Source organism: Leucopleurus acutus, assembly GCF_964270905.1.
Source record: "Leucopleurus acutus genome assembly, chromosome: 7".
NCBI lineage: Eukaryota > Metazoa > Chordata > Mammalia > Artiodactyla > Delphinidae > Leucopleurus > Leucopleurus acutus.
In genome coordinates, this window is record NC_139150.1 from 24,290,556 (window position 1) to 24,310,987 (window position 20,432).

The 20,432-nt window shown below is 38.9% G+C and overlaps 2 protein-coding genes across 2 annotated transcripts in view; one reads left to right on the top strand and one right to left on the bottom strand.

Annotated features, from left to right (window-relative positions):
* Positions 1-13,717, top strand: part of LOC309964120 (alpha-catulin) — a 59,055-nt gene extending 45,338 nt beyond the window's left edge. The window contains exons 12-19 of the mRNA XM_082842809.1: positions 2,002-2,039; positions 4,388-4,438; positions 4,532-4,686; positions 8,430-8,478; positions 11,438-11,494; positions 11,638-11,751; positions 12,433-12,516; positions 12,657-13,717. Of these exons, the coding sequence (XP_082698935.1) occupies positions 2,002-2,039; positions 4,388-4,438; positions 4,532-4,686; positions 8,430-8,478; positions 11,438-11,494; positions 11,638-11,751; positions 12,433-12,516; positions 12,657-12,722 (614 nt within the window). The 3' untranslated portion in view covers positions 12,723-13,717. The remainder of the gene's footprint in view (positions 1-2,001; positions 2,040-4,387; positions 4,439-4,531; positions 4,687-8,429; positions 8,479-11,437; positions 11,495-11,637; positions 11,752-12,432; positions 12,517-12,656) is intronic.
* A 710-nt stretch (positions 13,718-14,427) lies between these two features.
* Positions 14,428-20,080, bottom strand: LOC309964122 (protein Abitram-like). The gene is given in 6 exon segments (XM_082842811.1): positions 14,428-15,568; positions 15,662-15,731; positions 15,811-15,887; positions 18,022-18,150; positions 18,752-18,801; positions 19,912-20,080. Coding segments are annotated over 6 exon segments (561 nt in total). The 5' UTR covers positions 20,009-20,080; the 3' UTR covers positions 14,428-15,430.
* Between the last annotated feature and the right edge of the window lie 352 nt (positions 20,081-20,432).

A 20,432-nucleotide genomic window follows, 5' to 3' on the forward strand; every position in this document is an offset into this window, starting at 1 on the left:
ATGTAAATGATCTCTTCTTTAGGTTTGAGTAACCTGTCCCCCACAAATCAGGGTTATCTTAACTTCCTAAGTGCTGAACAGAAGTTCCTCTTTAGGTGGGACACTGCTGCCTTTGATCAATGGGACACCCATTGTTTAACTGGTAGTATCTTGCTGTTCAGAGGCATCCTTACTTATGTGGGGTTAATTGAGATAGAGTTGCTTCATTTCTTTTATTGCTTTTTTTTTTTTTCCTGACTGTTATCATGAAGCTCATAAGAATAGCTTTTCCGCCAAGAAGCCCAACTCTGAGTCAGCCACCGTTGACTGAACTGAGTCCAGTGGCACAGTGCTGCTCTTCCTGTTCTGTATGGTTATTAGGACGGGGCTGCCTGTTTCCTCGCACCTGCCCACTGCAAAGGACAGAGTATATTCTTCAGATTCTGGTTTCTCTTTGCTACTGGTATAACTCATATTATAACTATTACTGGAAAACCTTTGCTCTATTTTAGCCACTTTAGTTCTGCTCTGCATATCTTGACTCTCCTGACTAGGAAACTTAGATACGTTTGCAAGTATCAGTTAGCCAAACAATTAAGTAGCAAACAACATGCTAAGCAATGAAAAAGAGCCTTTAGTGTTCGCATATTTGAAGTCCGTCTGAGAGCTAGGTTATTGTCCCCTTACCCGGAGACCCTTCGATTTCATAATAGGGCCTCCTGGGATTGTTTAAAGAACTCAAAAATCAATATTTGTCTTCCTCCCTTTCTGCCTTCATCCAGTTCTGCCTTCAGGGAGGCCATGGCCTTTGTATTAGAAGGGACCTAGATCAAAAAGACTCCACCTTTCCTTAGTGACAAGTATGTATCAACATTTAGAATTTGAGATTATCTTAGACAAATAAACGTCAAAAAGAAGCTTTCTCTCATGGCCTGCAGATTCTATCCCTTATTTAAGGAAGCTGAATTTCCTTTGTTATATTTGAACCATCTTGAAGTTAATTGGACTAAGCTTCAGTTTATAGGGATGTACCAGGTTCCATAGCTCTGCACCTACTTTATTGCTTGGCAGACTGGACGCATGAGGTGCTGTTCACTGAAATGGGGCGAACAGGAAGAGGAACATGCTTGTGGATAAACATGAGCTTACTTGGGGGATGTATGAGTCGGGAACAAGGGAGTGATCCATCCAGACAAGAGATGATGGGGCCATGATAGTGGAAATGAAGATAAGAGGACTGATTGAAGAATTTTATAAGTAATATTAGTATGATTTGATGATTAATTGAATGTAGAGGTAAGGGAGAGTTTGAGGATAACAACTGGGTTTGGTCTAATCCAAATTCGAAAATACCCCAGTCCTACTCCTGAGGTTAGTTAATAATCTGCCTAGCCTTTAGTGGTTAGGGATTCATTTTAAGTGGGTCTGGGGACATGAATTTTTTTCTGATGGATCATGCCATATAAAGCCCCTTTCAGAACCAAAAAAGCTAATTATAAGAACTTCTAATGAGGCATAATATTGCACACCTTCAGTGAAATAATGAGGCTTTCCTGTCCTTGGGGGGTTAGCTTTATTTTGTAGAGATGCAGAAAAGCTCTGGAGATTGAAAATGTACAGCAGTTAGGTTGTCATGAGATTATTTTGCTATCCTCATGGGCTGAGAGGGCCTTTGAACTTAATTCTGGACTTAATTTATCTGGAGGTGTAAACTCAGGAGTAAAGATGGCACAAGTGTCATGTTGATTTAGGGAGTATTAAACAAAGGATTTAGGGAGTATTAAACTTATAATACCCCTGTGAAGACAGTGCTTCAAAAACAATTCTGTACGTCAAAGTCTGTACCAGATATTTTTTTTTCATGTTCTCCAACCAAATTACAATTTTATTTCTCAGTCACATGTAATTAATAGACTAAATTATCAAAACTAATGTGCTAACATTTCTGTTTATTTAATAATATTTTAAAAATTAAATGTGAATAGTAGAAAATTTGTTTTAAGTTATATATGTTATTTGTAGGAGAGAAGTATGGCTACCTTTCACTTCCAAAGCCAATGGTAAGTAGAAAACCTTTGTATTTGTACACTTGAGAATGTTTTTATTCAGAATTCAAATTATGCTCTTGTTGCCTATTGCTCCCCCCACAACTTCCAATGATTGACATGACAAAAAAAAGTTAGGATATTAAATGTTGACTGTTCAGAATTGTTATTCTGAGTAGCAGTCTAGATGTAGCCCACAGTTTGGTTATTTGTGTTAGATTTGAGGGATTGAGGGAATACGTAACAGATGTTATGATTAATAAGCTGTAATCTGAAGTCAGAGGTCTTTTTGTTCTTCATATCTTGGGTCTAATTCACAAGGTCATGTTGGAATAATTTTGTGCAAACTAATAACTTTCTTAATTTTCTTGATGAAAATAAACCATTCTGTTTATATTTAGAGGCTTGAAATGCTTTATTTATTAGCTTTACACAGTTGAAGCTGATGCATCTTGGCTGCATTGCAAAATAGTGCCCACTAGATGGCAGGCTTGGTTACATTATTAAGATGGTTTCTGTACCTTTTCAGGCAATTCCCTTTTGGTCTTCATTAAACACTTTGATAATAATAATTTGTAAAAGTAAAAATAACGAAAACACAACTAAACTTAAAAGAATAAGATGGGGTTGTAAGATTCTAAATAAAATAAAACCTAAAAACCTCTAGGGTATTCTTAACTTTCTTAAATGCTTTATAAGTTGCTTTGTGCTAGACTAAGGAAGAAGACGCAGATGATGTGACTATACAAGGAGGAACCGAAGAGATCATCGGTCATCTCTGTTTATTTTCTAATGAACCTAAGAGGCAGCCTGTGTGTGTGTGTGTGTCCATGCCTCTTTATAGATTCCCTGTATTTATTTTCTGTCCTTTACCTTCTCCTATTTCTTCTATAGTAAACAGGATTAGAAAATTTGAAAAGGGCAGTGTTAAATGAACAAATATAAACGATGGGATAGAAAAACGAGAAAAAGTTGCGGCTCTTCTATTCTGCAGTTAAACTGGTGACAGAATAGCTGGTCAGAAGCAATAAGTCATGGTAATAATAAGGGAAACAAAAAACGGAGAAGTACACATATACCTCAAAGCTATTATCTTCTTAAGCTAAGTGGGCACATGCGTGTTTTGTTTTATCATAATCTGTATTTTGTGTACATGTGTGTGAATATATACTCTGTGGGGTGTGTGTGTGTGTGTGTGTGTGTGCATGTGTGTGTGTGGATGGTTTAAATAAATGTTTCCTTTAAAAAAATAAATGGCTCCCTGCATCTCCTGGCCCTACTAGCCCAGCTGTTCTGGAACTCCTGCCCCAGCTAGGGGAGTTCCCACCAGACCTCAGAATGAGAGGAATGCCGCCCAACTTGGGCTGCCATCTCCAGAGAACTTCTGGATATATTTTTCAAAGAAACATTGCTATTGGTAGTGGTTTCTACAAGTAAGTAAGCATCTGTGGGCCAGTCTGGTAACCTAACCAGTGTACAAAGTTTTCTTCTCCCCTAGGGGAAATATATTCTGATTTCTAAATAGCCTATGTAGAAAGAAACTTGCTGTTTCAAATATAGGGGCCATCAAACATGCTGGTTCAAATATTAAATCGTAAATTCTAAGTATAATCTCCTATATAACCTGGCATATAGGATTAGAAATCTGGATGTCAGTGAAACTAGGGTACTGAAATTTAGCCCTCAAAAAGGCATACTTGTTAAAGGAATTGAATTCCAGAGTCATAACATTAGGAATATATTGAAAGCTACATATAGTGATTAATTTTATTACATCATTTCCTAAGAATAATTTAACAGAGGGGCCAGGGAGGTTTGGGGGTGTAATAATTGGACTATGAAAAGACTGCAGAAGTCTTTAAGTGTTTCTGGGACACAGATCTGCTTTTCCTAACTCCAGATTTCTAACTAACTACTTCTTCAAAGCTGAACGCACATATTAGTAGAGTATTTGCAATTACAGTTGACCCTTGAACAGCATGGGTTTGAACTTTGGGGTCCACTCTTTTGTGCATTTTTTTCAGTAGTACATACTACAGTGCTACACCATCTGGGGTTGGTTGAATCCGCAGATGCAGAACCACAGACACAGGGGAACTGCGGATACGGAGGGCTGACTGTAAGTTGTACTTAGATTTTCGGCTGCGGGCGGAGAGTCAATGCCCTTAAGCCCCACGTTGTTCAAGGGTCAGCTGTAGTTGTTTGTTTTTACTTAAACAGTTTAATATAGTTTCAGTATGTTCTGAAAATTTTTATATTAAAATTTTATTACAGGTACTTTGTTATGCTTTCTATGACTATTGCATTTCTTCACAATTAACTCTACCTATTTTTAAGATGCCCTAATCTTTTTCTTGTCACAGAAGAATAACGCAAACCTGAAATCATTAAAGCCAGACAAGCCTGACTCTGAGGCAAGACCTTTTTCTTTGCAGTAGTCTTACTTTTAATTTTCCTTTTACGTAATTAATGACTACATTGTTGTGATTAAAATGCATGTTTTGTAGGAGCAAGCCAAGATAGCAAAGCTTGGACTCAAGCTGGGTTTGCTCACCTCTGATGCCAACTGTGAGATTGAGAAGTGGGAGGATCAGGAGAACGAGGTTGTTCGATACGGACGGAACATGTCCAGTATGGCCTATTCTCTGTATTTATTTACTAGGTAAGTGTAGTTACATCTTAATCTTTTAAAATGAATTTAATGATATCTGGTGTAAAGAAAAAGTGCCATGTTACATTGATAGGTTAAAGTCGGTTTCAAATATATGATAAAAAGCCTATAAGTAGTTCTTAGGACAATTAAGTGAATGCAACAAGAAGACATTCATTTAACTAGGATTTAGATTTAGAAGAGATCCTTTTCTAGGTTTGTGTACGGTTCCTTCCATAATTTTGAAATAATTTTGCTTTCTGCTTTTTGTCATCCCATATATCAGTGTCTCTCCCAGCCAGCATCAGTAAGTTTAGAAAACATGCCTTTTATATATACACTACCAAATGTAAAATGGATGGCTAGTGGGAAGCAGCCTCATAGCACAGGGAGATGAGCTCGGTGCTTTGTGTCCACCTAGAGGGGTGGGATAGGGAGGGTGGGAGGGGGAGGTGCAAGAGGGAGGGGATTTGGGGATATATGTTTACGTATAGCTGATTCACTTTGTTATACAGCAGAAACTAACACACATTGTAAAGCAATTATACTCCAATAAAGACATAAAAAAGAAAAGAAAACATGCCTTTTAAATCTTTACACAGTGACGGATTATATACAGATCAAAGAATAGAGCCATGAGGTCTACCACCTCAATAGGGTGCCAAACCTCCATGGATCAGTATTCATTATATAGCAGAGAATTCCCCTAACTTTACATTTACCTGACCTACATTCTCTGTCTTGTTCACCTTACAAGACTGTTGGTCAAACGCCTCAATGAAGTCCATGTCGCTCACATTTGTCTTCCATTATAATATTGGAAGACTATACATATGGTACAGTATTTCCATGTTGCTAAAAATTTTATCTGTTTTCTGGTCAATGACCTGTTCTAGAATTTTCTCAAGGAATAACTTCGAGCTTTTGGTTTTCTGATATCTATCTTTTTCATTTTTAGAAACTAGAAGATATTTGATATCTCCAGTGTTATGGCTTCTCTCCTACTCATTTTGATTTTGAAATTATAACCAGCATTCGTTCACATCTGCATATTATTTCAGTAATCTGGAATGTAATCCATTTGGACTGGAGTCTTAAGCTCAGTTAAAGTAATTGGGATCTCTACAACTGTGTGGGCTTTTGGGCTCAATAAATAGCCCCTTTTCCCCACCAAAGTTCTGAACAAAATGAAAAAATAAGCAAAAGAATAGGCAGATGGGTCCACTAACATTTATACTGATAAAGCTGATACTCAATAATGAGGTTTATAGCCATAGGCAAATAGGCTTTTAAAAATAATCCCTAGAATTAAGAAATCTTACCCTGTAGGGGAAGAATGTATCTCTTAAAATACTTGGCAGACTAGGTATATCCCAAAGGCACCCTTACTACGAAGAGAAAAAGGAGAAAAGAAAGGGCTACCATGTCTAATTTATTTTCATTTTCACAAAGTCACCAAAAAGACTGAAAAGATCAATAAATGTCCACCCTCTTCTATGGGGTGAAATAAGTGAGAGCAGAGTGAAGTGAGGGATGCTGTGCTAGTGAAGATTCCTTCATATGGAAGGAAGATTAGGAGTGAGGAAGAAGCATTCATTCTTGTCTTGATGATGTCTTCTACCTTTTCAAGGGAAATGATTCCTCTGGAGGGTGAAGGAGAAATGATAGTTGAATAATTTTGCCTCTGGTTAGCAGTCACTTGTTAATATCTTTCCATATTTTCCATCATTGGAGACCTTTCCCGCACCCCCCCCCTTTGGTGGTTTCCTTCCTTTGTTCTTATTTATTTATTTATTTATTTTTTTCTTTTTTCTGTACGCGGACCTCTCAATGTTGTGGCCTCTCCCGTTGCGGAGCACAGGCTCCGGACGCGCAGGCTCAGCGGCCATGGCTCACGCGCCCAGCCGCTCCGCGGCATGTAGGATCTTTCGGCACCGGGGCACGAACCGGCGTCCCCTGCATCAGCAGGCGAACTCTCAACCACTGCGCCACCAGGGAAACCCTGTTCTTAATTCTTAGCAAGATTCTCTGGGGATTGAGTTTTCCCAGAACTAATTTTGACCTCCTTTCTTGGTTCATATCATTTAAAAATCGGATGAGTCAAGTCTGCAAAAGGAAGTAAAATGGAATTCCTTTGTTTACCCACACACTGAGTGTGTGGGTGACTGAAATGTGAAGATTAACTGTAGAAACAAAGATCTTTCCTTTGAGATGGAATCATGCTAATTATCTCATGGTGATAAAAATCAGATTAAAAAAATAGAATAGAAACTCAAGAAATAAATTATTACTTACTAAATGTAGTTTGGTATATAAAATCTTCCCACATAAAGGATTCATCAATAGAAAATTTTTTAAGTTTGTTATTGCCCCTTTTGTTTCTTGTTTCTTATTTCAGAATATTTCAGGATTATATATGGTCAGCAATTTTTATTTCTGAATCAGAATAGTGGATTTTGGTAAGGGGTGACATGCATCCCACAGAGACTAGGAAGCATGAGGAACAGGGGTAACTAAAGCTGTATGGAATGGGACTTTTTACTGGAATATGGTTATTGGACAGGAGCCACTGAAGTTCAGGAAAAGAAAATGGATTTTCTGTAATGGATAACACCTCGTGCCAGTTTGGCAAGTCCTGGTAATATGATTGTGGTAAAATCTTAAGCTGGCTTTGTTTTCTACCCACCCTGTCGGTGTACCTGTTTTTCCCCAATTTTTCTGTTTTCCCTTAAGATGATGGTTTACCAGCCTCATCTAATTGCTTCTTTCTGAGACTCATTTGTTAGTCTTCACAGTATCCAATTTTGTAGTTTTCTTGGGCAATTTTATAGCTTTTCTTCAGGCTGTCATGTAAGGTTGTCTTAACAATTTATATAATTTCTTTATCATTTATATACAGTTACTCATATTTCTTTAAAATTTATATATTTTAGCTTTTCTAGTACATTATGGTTTTTAAAAATTTCACACTTACCAGTGCCTTATGGTTTTTAAATTAGTTTCTGCGTCATAATTTCATTTGATCCTTACAACAGTTTATCAGAGAATAAGAATGTTTCGTTCATATCTCATAGCTATTAAAAGGCAGAACTGGTAAACCAGATTTCAGATCCTCTGATTCATGCCTGGGCTGTTGCTCATCTTAATGCATTCTGTTGCTCTTTGTTATAATTTACTTTTCACTTGTAAAGGTCTGAATTCTTCTTGATAGTTTTCAATATGATACTCTCTAATCTTCTGATGAGAGCGGTAGCACAAATATTGCTCTGACTATTTTATAGACTCAGAATTGAAACTTAACTGACAGCCTCATCAGAAACAACTGAATTCCTGCCAGAGTTGAAATTAGAATCAAAAATGAGAATGTCCTGATTTTGGTCTGACATTTTTCCATTATGGAACAAAGGTCTTTTAGTTAAGGCATATTATCAGCTCTCATATCTTTAACTTATGAAGCAAAATGAAGAAGGTTAAAAAAGAAAAATAAAACTTAAATATAACTTCTCAGTTTTAAGTTTCTTTACATTATAAAATTAACATATATAATGTTTACCAATTTTTTAAAAAGTGCCTTAAGAGGTAATAGTTAAATGTTAAAGCTGCTTTAAGAATAGTTACAATATTATTAGTCTATTCAGTATTATTCTTCAAAATTTGGGATCTGTTAATACACAAAATGCTCTAAAACTTTAATATAAAATCAATTTCCAGGCAGTAACTTTTTCTTACCTCCTTAATAATTCACTTTATTTCAGGGGAGAGGGGCCAATAAAAACTTCCCAGGATTTAATTCATCAACTAGAGGTATGTTTTATTTCCATTTTATGCTAATACTTTATTTTTATTACTATTATTATTAGTTTGGCTGTGCCATGCAGCTCGGGGGATCTTATTAGTTCCCTGAGGAATCAAACCCAGGGCCCTGGCAGTGACAGTGCCGAGTGCTAACCACTGGACCGCCAGGGAGTTCCCCTATGCTGATACTTTAATTCTGGGCTAAAAGTTCGTGATAGCTAGTTTTCTTAATGATTTACTGCATCATGTTTGTATGTTTACCTACGTACACAGCACATGTGTACTGTAGAGAGTGGTAGAAAAGTAGAGGACTGCAGTAGCATTTTGTGGAGCTGTTTTGGTTATCTTAGTGGAAAAAAACTTAAATATTATAGGGGTAAAGTAGAATGGGCTTTGATAGTCACTAGATGCAATATTAAGTTTTAGGTTTTCCCAAGTAGGTGAAAATATCCTGTTAGCAGATGCATATCTTATACTGTCCTGAATGCGAGGAAAGGTTTTTGGCTTCTTCATTATTGAATTGGATGAATGATATTGATTAAATGAGATAACACATAAGAAAGCATCTGTCATGGGGCTGAGACCATTATAGCTTCTCAGTACATGTTAGTTTCCTTTTCTTCCTCCATATTCCTGATGATTTAGGGCATTCAGGGAGAGACGCATATACTGACACTCACCCTTCTGCCCTGTGTGTCTCATGAAACTCCACATAGGCCTAGCTCTAATTCTCCTCGCTTACCTGGAGGCTTAGATTGATAAGTGGATTACAGAGTCCTTTCTTAATTCCCTGACGCCCATGTTAGCCTGTTTGCCTCTCTAGAACCGAGGGCATTCTTGCATTTGAAATCTGAAAATTCTATCACTTTATCAACTTTACGTATTTTCCTTGGGCATTCCCATGTGCTTTCACCTGAGCCTCTTCAGGGAAGGGATTTCAGCTTGAGAGGATGATTGTCAACAGAGTCAGCAGAATTATAGAAAATACTTCATTTGGAATTTTCTGTCAAGTTGACTCTAAGTGAGCTATTTCCCTGTTTAAAAAGTTGGGAGAAATTCTGGATTCATTTTGTTCAGTTTGACCTGTATCCATTCCAAGTCACATCACACCATAGAGAGTATTTCACTGTAAAAGGTCCACTGATCACCTTCTTCCTGTGTTAGCTTTTCATTAAACCAGCATCTGCTGATTGTCTGCATAAAATGTTCATCACATGTTCATTGAGTTTCTACTGTGTGTCAAACCCTGGGGATAAGAGTTTTGGAGAAGAGTGAACAAAAGAAAGTCCCTACCCCATGGAGCTTACATTCAAGTGGGAGCAGATAGACAATGAAAAGTTAAATATATAATGCCCATATATAAGTATTGAGAGATAAAATCCTGTAGGATAAGAAGAGAGGTGATAGAAGGGGGGTGGTCAGGAAAGACCTCTTTAAGGAGGTAGCATCTGAGTAGAATGTTGAGAGAGTGAGCTAGATGGATATCTTGGGGTCGAATATTTCAGGCAGACAGAACAAGTGCAAAGGCCGTGAGGTGTAGGGGTAGGCTGGAGGTGTCTGAAGAACAACAGGGAGACAAGCGTGGGTGGAATGTAGTGACTCAGAAGGAAGGTGGTAACAAATGACATCTCTGAGCCATGGGAAGAACCTTGATTTTTTTTTTCCCCAAGAATTATGGAAAGCCCATTGAGGGTTTTGAGGAACAATGGCATGACCTGGCTTCTGTTTTAAAAGGTTTTTGGCTTGACCAACAGGGTAAATGGTAACACCATTTACTGAGTGAGAGAACAGAGGGACAACACCGAATTTAGAGGGAGAAAATCAAGCATTTTATTTTGCCGAAGTAGGATGAACAGGAGTGGGGTCAGGTTAGGTCAAGAATGGACAGAGAGATTTGGGAGTCATCAGCTTTAAGGTGGTTTCAAAACCATGGTACTCCGTGAGACAGGGATCTTGCCCCCAAGGGATTTGCAGGCTAGAGGGGAAGAGAAGATGTGTACAGAGAAAGTGGGAATGTGGAATGATGAGGAACATGCGGGTAAGTGAGTCATTCCGTTTGGTTAGAAGGTATGTTTAAAACGCACTGGTTTCCCTTTTAAAGGATAGGGAAGGCTGCGAAGGACTATTTGACCTTGAGATCAGTTTATCCAATGATAGCAAGGCTGTTGGAAAGAGAGTTAAAGTTAACCCTGAAATTATTTGCCTCCCTGTTCTGCATCTTCATATGCTTTATCTAATTTATTACCAAGATCTATTATTTTTCTTCACAAATCACTCTCAAATTTGCCCTGTTCTTTTCATTCTTCCTGCTGCCACCTGAAGCTCGGTCTTCACTTCCCTGGTGTCTCTCACTCTAAAAGATTCTGTGTACTACTAAAAAATAATCATCCCGAATATTCTAAAGTATTTTTCAGTATTCTTTCCCATCATCCTCTTCTCCTCACTAAATTGTACAATGTATGGTCAATAGGGAAAAAATAATCCCCTCAAATGGCTAGTTGAAGAATGTGTATAGGTGACAAATTCTATCTTGCTGAGCTGGAAGCAGGAATGTTCTAACGCTTTTGACCTCATCGAACCCTTTTGACCCCATGTTCCAAGATTCAACACCCTCTTATAATTGGGGATATTATGAGATGAGCTTCGGATCCATCTAAAAGCCCAGGCATAATTTTTATGGCTAAGTATCGAATGTCTGTGTGATCCTGCACAGTAATTGGAGGTGTCCCGGTGTAGGGGAGCCACTGCAGGGACTGATTCTGCATCAGGTCTGGGAAATCTGCTTCTGAATACTGTTAAACTCTTGTGTTTTCCTGGATACAACAAAAAACATAGAAGTTCCATGACAGACCTTTTATGTTTAGGTTTTATTTTTTAAATTCTGTATGAAAATTATCCATGAGTGTATTTCTTACCAACTGTCTAGATGACATACGCCTAACGTAGTGATGTTTTTCCTTCCTACCAGGTTTTTGCTGAAGAGGGTTTGAAGCTTGCTTCAAGTGTGCAAGCTTTCTCAAAACAGGTAATGCACGTATCCTTGCCTGATGCTGGTGGTGATGTCATAAATACCCACTTTGAGGGTATATTATTAAGGTATAAAGGTATTTAAGGTTTAAAAGATGGAATTTCATTGGAGTTGTTATAACTTCCTTATTTACATTTCAGCTGAAAGATGATGATAAGCTTATGCTTCTCCTGGAAATAAACAAGCTTGTTCCTCTGTGCCACCAGCTCCAGGCAGTAACTAAGACACCTTTGCAGAATCAAGTGTTTCTAAAGGTAAAAGGGAGGGTGGGACATTCAGGAAAGCGCTTGAGAAACTTTCACACTTCTTTTTTTATTAGGTTAGCTTCCAGCCCCTTTTTCTTCAAATAAAGTGTTAATACCCACAGAAGAACCATGTATTTCCATTTTTCCTGCCTTGACTGCAAGAACCATTTATCATCTGCAGTTATAACTGACCCCAGGAAGTAGTAGGTTCACCAAGTAAATTAGCTTTTTGGACGTGATTAATACCATAGCACAGAGCAGCTACCCTTAAATCCCAACATCATCACCTGACTAACTAGGGCACAGACACCTCAGAGTGAAGGGATTCTGTTGTTTGTTTTAGGGAGTTTGAGTGAAAAAAAGAGTGCAAGGAGTTGCAAAGAAGGGGGTTCACTGCCACTATTTGGTGCACTTTGAGAAGCCCCTAAACCATCTGAAATAGAACAGGTTGATTTTCCATCCATTCTTCCTGGGGTCCATGAAATTGGCATGAGACTTGGGCAACAATCCCTGCTTCTGTGTTCTGGGATTTCAGGTCATCAAGTCAGCTCAGATGCCTTAATCTGTGTACCCTTTGAGATCCCTTAGATTTCTATAATGAAGAAATGGTTACCATTTTCAAACTAAATGCTAAAGTCTTTTGAAGGCCTCCTTATAAGAATTTGATTTGCTTGCTTTCTGTCACTATAGGTTGATAAGAGTATTACAAAGACAAGATGCATAATGGCTACTTTGGTCCAACTTCTGTCGCTTTGCTATAAACTGCTGAAGAAGGTAAGATAATTTGTGTATCTTAAACTCACATTTAAAAAATTAGTCTAAAGGAAAGTGCAAAAGAAAATAGATACTATTTAATTTTGCAATTATTTTAAGAGTAAAGTAAAGCAGAAACTAATTTTCTTAATTCTTTCCAGCTTCAAATGGACAACAACAGATGGGTCTCAGTTACAAATAAAGATTCTGTGGATGGTAAAACTTGAGAAGCTTTTGAGGTCAGATCTCTGGAACACCATGTGGCAAAGCTGACATTTTTAGAAAGCAAACGATCCTTTATATTTCAGAAACTGAACAATTTTGTAAAGAAAACAAACTGAAATCTTGCTTTATTTTCTGATCATGAAACCAATTGTGAAGCTTTCTGACAACTAATAAATGCCATGGTAGTTGCTATATTTCTAATTGCAGTGTGATTTTAGAATAGGACGTTGCCATGAATAATGTTTAAGTCAAACCAAATATCCCTACTGTCTTAATGACAGTTTAATCCAAAGAAACTACTTTGAATATATGATCATTTTGGCATATTTTACCCTAACTTCCTATTTTTTTAAATTTAAGCTTATCATCTACTATACCAATTTGCAGCAGAAGAGACAAGTAGTCTGGGTGATGCAGGGTTTTCCTTAAACCTTGGACTCTTCTTCAATCCCTCCGTCCACTGAGTATGACTGGGCCTCCACTGTCCCCTGTCACAGATCATCCATGCCGGGAGCACACGTGTGTTCTCTAGTAAGGGTTTCACGGAGCACAGGAAATCTGTTGTGATGCATGTCCCTCCCCCACCCAAAAACAGGGTCATGGAGCTTACTCCACGGAATCCTGGAGGAACTCACTAGGAGATGGTTTTAGTTCTCCTTCTAGCATAGCTGGCCTGTCTGCCCTGAATATTAGCTGGAATCCTAAGCCTATCTTACGGGCTTAAAAAGTAGTTTTTGTACTTCTGAGTAGTGACTGATGGAACAGAAGGTAGAAGACAGAGAATAATTGAACTGAGCTTTTTAAAATAAATTCTGAGTAAGCCTACATTTTATATATGTGTCTTTGGAGTGTTCATTATAAAACAAATAAACAACTTTAGTGTTTTTAGTTTTACAGTTTAAAGCTTTTGTTTTTGTGGGGTGGGTTTTGATAGAAGGATCTGGTTATAAGTTCTGTCCTTATGGTGTAGTATAGTTAACTTTGTTTTTTGTGCTTGTATCCCAGTGCTTTGAAATTTATTTTGAAATCTAAGGGGACATGTCAGTTGCCAAATGGCAGTAGTTCTGTAGGCTCGTCTGATGATCGGTATCTGGGTCAGCCATCACGGTCAATGTTCACAAGATCCTGAAGAACCACCAGTTAGCTAGTCAATATGTTATTTAGGCAAACTTGAATTTACTGTAGGCCTTGGAGAGAAAATGGGATGCACTCAGCTTGGTTATGACCTTTATAAAAATCATCAAACATGATTTTTATGCCCTGAAACCAAAATACTCTTTTAAATTACAATGGAAATATAGGGAAAATGATGTGAGGTAATATTATATGTAAAATAGATATATAATTCTTTTACTATCTTTAGTATATTTGTTTTATGACACCTTTGGGAACCATTTGTGCTACCTGAAATGGGAATTTGCTGGTTTGTGCTTACACTTTCAGCTCATAGCACTATCAAGGTAGATGTTTGTAGAGTTAACACCTGTATCACATCTGGTGGGTCTACTTAGGGGAGAGTCATGCTGGCACTTAAGTTAAAAGTTTCCTTGTAAGTCAAAAATAATTTTAAAAAATTTATTTACAAAAGAGTTTACATACCTGAAATGAGAATTCTCTTATTTAAATGCAAGTGGTGGTAGAAAGGGATAACATCACTTCAACAGCATAAGATGATAGAGAACCAAAAGAATTTACATGTCAATGATAATCGTTTTATTTAAAACCATATAGTTATATGTATGTATGTGTTGCAGCCCTTAAGGAAAAATAACAGTTTTAAAGGTCCTTTTATTTGAAATTCAATGTAAACAAGTATACAATTTTAAACCATAAATTCATAGTTTTTCATTTATTGTTTAAATGATGTGAAAGCTTTTGTTCTGTTCAAAAGCATGTCTGTCTTCAAATTCCAGGAACCTCTCGGGAACTTCCTCGCTGGTTACTCTGTAACTAGAGTGTGAGACTGAGAGACCACAAATGCACGTTACTTCATACAGCATTATAATATTGATACTTCCATGTTAGCAAAGCCCCTTTCAAAGCCTCTTCATGTGTCCCTCATTAAGAAACCAGTGTTACAGTGCTACATTGTTCAGAGTTGAAGGCCAACCCATAGACATAGAGAAGGTACACTCTACACCCTGCCTCTTCCCAGCAACCTGAGCGGGGGAGTTGGGGCAGAAGGGGTGGGACCAGACGTTTTGGTCATGTCACACTGAAGCAGATTGGGTAAGAAAGGCCAGTTGTTGTTTGTTTTTCAACTTCAAAGTGATGGAAAATTGAGGCAAAAAGAATAAGCATGACATAATACTCAACCAGAATCACATCAAAACCTAGTATTTACTAACAGGTTACAGGATGATGGGTAAATTATTTTTACTTTTCTGTCTTTTCAAATTTTCCTCAAAGTGCTTTGTTTGTTGGTTTTTAATCAGAAAAACATCTGTCGCTTGCCAGTTGTTAGAAAGAGAAAAGCAAAAGAACAGAGTGAGTCCATGGGCAGGCAGATCTGGGAGGTTGAAGACAAAATGGAATCAAGGCTTGTTATGCAAGACAAAGAAGGAAACCTAGGTCAGGTTTTAAGATCAGGCCTCCCTGCGGATGGCCCGGTGTGAAGTATGCTTCAGCATCTCTGGTTCTTCCTTAGTGCACTGACTGGTAGGCCAGGTAAGGATAAGAATGCCCTGTTGTTTTCACTCAATCTTAATCCTCATGAGGTCGCTGTTGTGGCACTGATGCGTTTCACCACGACTTCTTCATACTGTTTCTGTGTCAGTAACCCTTCTGTTATGCTTTTACTTTCTTCAAACTTGGGCAACACAACTGCAATGTATCCTTCGGTGGATGGCTAGAAGGGAAATGGAATATTTAACACTGTCAAATGGTAAAACATCAGGTAAAAAGTGTGTGGATGGGATCTTACTTCCCCAGACCCTTTTACCTTCTCTTGAAGAATAGATGGCGTATGGAGAATGTTTTCATTCACTTCCATCAACCGCCCTCTAACACAGCTATTTAAAGGAAATATTGCTTTGAAGAAAAATATTATCTTCTTTGTTTCTCCAAAATTGTGGTTAAAAAGTAACTCACCTAGATATGGTGTATTCTTCTCCATCAGAGCAGTAAATCTTACACAGAGGTGCAAGTTCTGTTAGAAACTGTGCCCCCTGATAATAAAAGGGAAGAAAAAATTAATTGATGTACATTTTCACTTTTCTTTGTGAGACAGCCCTCAGAGTTACGATAGGATATATTCCTGGAATTAGTGTTTTAAATAAAAATGACTTAAGTACAGAAAAACCATTCATTTATCCAAATATTTATATATTAAACGCCTCTATGGGCTAGGCACCATCCTAGGCTCTACGGGAAAAAGCAGACTAAGACAAATGTGACAATAGGTAGTTTAGTTACATATTAAGAATATATTTTATCTTAACTTATTATACTTTATATTTAACTGTGCATGAGAAAGCTGCACATAGCCAAGTGTAAAGACTTCAAAAGGGTAGGAAAATCTTACCAATAAGCATAATATAAAACTCAACATTATAGAGAATGATCGCAATATTGGATAAAGTTAGTTTCATTAAGATTCCTACCTTATTTTTATATCAGAACTTAATAGAGAAAGGAACTTCTTTATTAGGTCAATCACTAAGACTTTCTGGAGAAGGGATATTTTTCTAATTAAAAAAAATGCAATTTGAGGAAACTCTGGAAAACAGAAAAGTTTTAAGTAGCAGATAAGAGTAACTTACCCATTATCTTATAACCCACTAGCAAATACTACATTTGTCTGTTTGAATGTTGTGGCATGGTTATACTTTCATGTACTCCACTGTATGGATATATCTGGGGAGGTTCTGACAAATATCTGTCGAGTCGGCCACAAAGTTCGTTCAGGATTTTCCTTAAAATGAAAAACCGGAGCGAACTTTTTGGCCAACCCAGTACAAGGAGGCTCATGGGAAATGGATGCAAGCATGTCTCATGTGTTGCTTTTTTTTCCCAGGAATTTTTACTGCAGTGAACATCTGAGGTCAAGATGCTGTTCTTTATGGCCTCTTTCCCACTCACAACTTTATTAGACAGCATTCAGGTGTTACTGCATGCGCTTCACTCCTCTGCCTGTGGGTACTTCGTTTCAAAAGACTAGTCAGTGTGACTCCCCACTTTTGGGAGGAGGGGCTGGGGATTTGTTCCAGATGGTTTGTCTATCACTGGCTCTGTGTCAGAAAGAAGTGTTTTAACCCCTCTTGGTCACCTCCCTTGGGAGAATAAATGATGGGCAGTGCTGAGATGCGATCAAAGCTTATCTACAGTGGGTTCCATGTGCAGGTCCCTCTCTGTTCCTCAGTAGTAACAACAGTGTTACTATTTTGGACAAAGATTGATCACAGGAACATCACAAGCACTAACTGTTTTACTTGTAATTTGTAGACTTTTAAGAATGGTCCATGCTTTTTAAAGTCCACTTGCTTCCTGAGTGAGGAAAAATCAGTAATTATAAGGCAGGTTATTAGGGGCCGTCAGGCCTACAAAGGGGAGTGTAAACAAGGGTCTTCCAGAACAGTGAGGTAATTAGCAGGAACTCTTAGTATGAACTCAGTAAATGAAGGACCTAAATCATCCACTGAAACTTTCCTTTCCAGGGGGTTTGTCAGGATAGTTTAGTATGGTTTTGAGTTGTCCTTGGTGTGATACCCTCCTTTAACAGTAAAATGTTCATCTTGCCTAGAATTGTAGAGGGCACAGGTAACATTTTCTATAACTAAACACTATATGGAGGTAGAGGGTGTAGCTAGATGTGTATTAAATTGGCAATGAGTTAGGAGTGGCAACTGATACGAAGCAAATACTGTATATTTTCCCAGATTGATTTTTTTTCACTACCTCAGGACTTTATTTTACTTTTAAGTTCACATGTGAAAATATATGATAAAGAAGTATTGATCATCTGTATTTTATAGAATTCGAAATACTGGCTTAACAAAACAGGAAGGGACAAAATATCTTGTTATATTGGTATTAGTGTTGTTCTTTCAAAGACCCACCTTCTCCATCCTTCATCCTGGGGATGACAGGGATGGTGGCCCAGAAGCTAATATGACAGATAATATACCTTCTGAAATACCTCATTTTTTTGGCCTGAGAATTTCTTTAGAGCTTAAGTATTCTTAAAATCATCTCTAACTGCCAGGGAAGTATGCTGAGCATACATTACTGGGTTCTAAGACTGGCTGGCTCTATCATTATTATGACAATAGAGGATTTAAGTAGAGAAATACAGGAACATACCCGCTTAAATTTCCCAGAGACTTTGTTCTGAAGTCTGCTACAGTTCGTACTGATTTGATAGGAAATGCTTTTAATTGCTTTTCCACTTTGAAGAACTGGATGGGATCCTGCCAGTGTGATGACACATATTCTACGAGGAGCAAAAATTGATCCTGTATTATTGCTTGGTATGATTCTTCCTCCTATAACACAGTATTCCTACTGGCACAAGAAGAGCTGAGCTGACATTTGTTTAGTCAGCCTATCATTTCCCCCCATTTTCCTCTGGCTACTATTGGAGCTTAACTGAAGAGAAGAATGCAGTAATAAAAATGGGGAAAATGGGGCTGAATTTCCTTTCCCAAACGGGAAGCGTACCACAGGTGTTTAGACAGCACGGAGGAGGAAGAGAGAAAAGTGAGGCATGCCGGTATGGACAGGATACCATCTGTGCTTCTACCCTAGCCCTCTCCACGGGCTTGGCCACTTCAGTGGTTAGGCACAGGCGGTTTCTTGAGGTAGTAGCCGACTGAGGGTGTGGTCCTCCATTTGGACGTTTGGGTAAGCAAGTTTATTTGTTTAGCTTAGGCACTGAAACACTCATTCTTGTCAACCAAACTCCTATAAATAATACCATCTCAATACAGTGGAAGATAATCATTTAATGAATATTTATTCAATACAAGACCATACCAGGCTACAATGACAAAAAAATTTCTTTGATAACTTAAAATTCCCAATTTGCTTACCAGTTACAGTGTTGGAGTATACAGTGGTCCTCACAGGGTTTTCCTTTGACATCTAGAAAAAATGAATGAGTCTGATGGCTGTTGAGTCAATATTTACTACCACTGTGTAGTACTTTCTTTGGTTCATAGAGGTAGTTAATTATGAAGGCTGGACACATACATCACTGGTATCCCTTCATTACTCAAAAAGGCTGACCATAAAGTATTTAAAGACATCTGGTCCAGATGGAATCATTCATTCAATGTTAAAATGATGATTAACTCTTTGCTTCACCTTTTTTTATCCTCAATTTAAAATGAGTACAATCATTTCTATTAGAACAAAAGTCATTAGTAATGTATTCTTTATTTAATTTAGTAGCATGATTTGTTGGTCAATTTTAGAGAGACTTAATTCATTCTGGTTTGCCCAGGACTGTCCTGATGTTAGCGTTGAAAGTAATGGATTCCCGAAAACACCTCAATCCAGGGTTGACCGGACAGTTGGTTACACTAAGTCTGGCTAATAAAACGTATGTTATTGTAAAATATTTCAGTGTTGTAAAAGATGAGTACACCTATTATCCCTAAATGAATGAGAGCAAGTTGGGTTAGAGGAGGGTCCCCGACGATGCTTTCATCACTGATATTTGCTGGGTACACAAAGCTGTACAACAGGACACCTACTTCTAAGTGGCAAATGTGTAATACCAGCGACTTCCTTTAAGTAAAACTGTAGCTTCTGCTTTCTAAATGCCTCTATTCTAACCCACCCTCTCCTCTCCATCCCTATGCCTCTACCTTAGTTTAGACCGCTACCACTTAAATCATTTTATGTATCGCCTCTTGGAGGGCTGAGCCCCTCAAATCCCTTTAGGCACTCAAGGAGATTGCAATCCAGCTCCTGCCTCCCTCGGGGATCTCACCTTAGTCTACCATCTTCCCGCAAGCGACCCACCCTCGTGAACTCGCACTGCGCTCGCCCTACCCAGAATGCACCCTGCTGTTTTCCACGTCCTCGCAAATGCCATTCCCTTGGCCTAGAGGAACAGAGAGATCCAGTTCCTTCTGACGTGGGGAGGAAGCGCTGGGGAAGGTGCGTGTGGCTTATGATCTCTCATCATAGTCCCTATACTGTCGGACAAATTGGGCCCAGAAGAGACTGACATCATTCTCCACTTACCCGCTTTGTACCAGCGAGTGAAGTAACGATCCATAAGCGACGGCACCGCGGGCTCCCCAGCTGAGGCGGCCACAGGGGTCTCGGGCTCGGTAGCCATGGCGACCTCGGGTGCTGCAAACCGCGCCCTCTGGGGCCTGGACGCTCCTCCCGCTCCCCTGGGAGGAAGGTGTCTTTCCAGTGGTGGCCCGGGGTACGTGTCACGTGAACGCCCGAGTCTCCCCCCCAGGCCCTGCAGGCTCCGCCCACCGGCTCCTATTACCGAGCTCTGGGGTCTGACGTCAAAGCGGGGCTCAGATACAATAGGCTGCGCAGTAGGACGTAAGGCTAGGGGGCGGTCGCGAGCGCAGCTCCTCACTGTACTTTGCTGGGCGAAGAAGGCACGTACGCCCCGCCGGCTCGTGACGTCACTCCGGCGCCGCTAGGAGCGTTTTCTACTTACCTCGCTCTCGGCTCGTTGTCGGGCTGGTTGCCCGTCCGCCCGGCTTCAGCCCCTACCCAAAGGGCTCGAGCGGCCCTGCGGC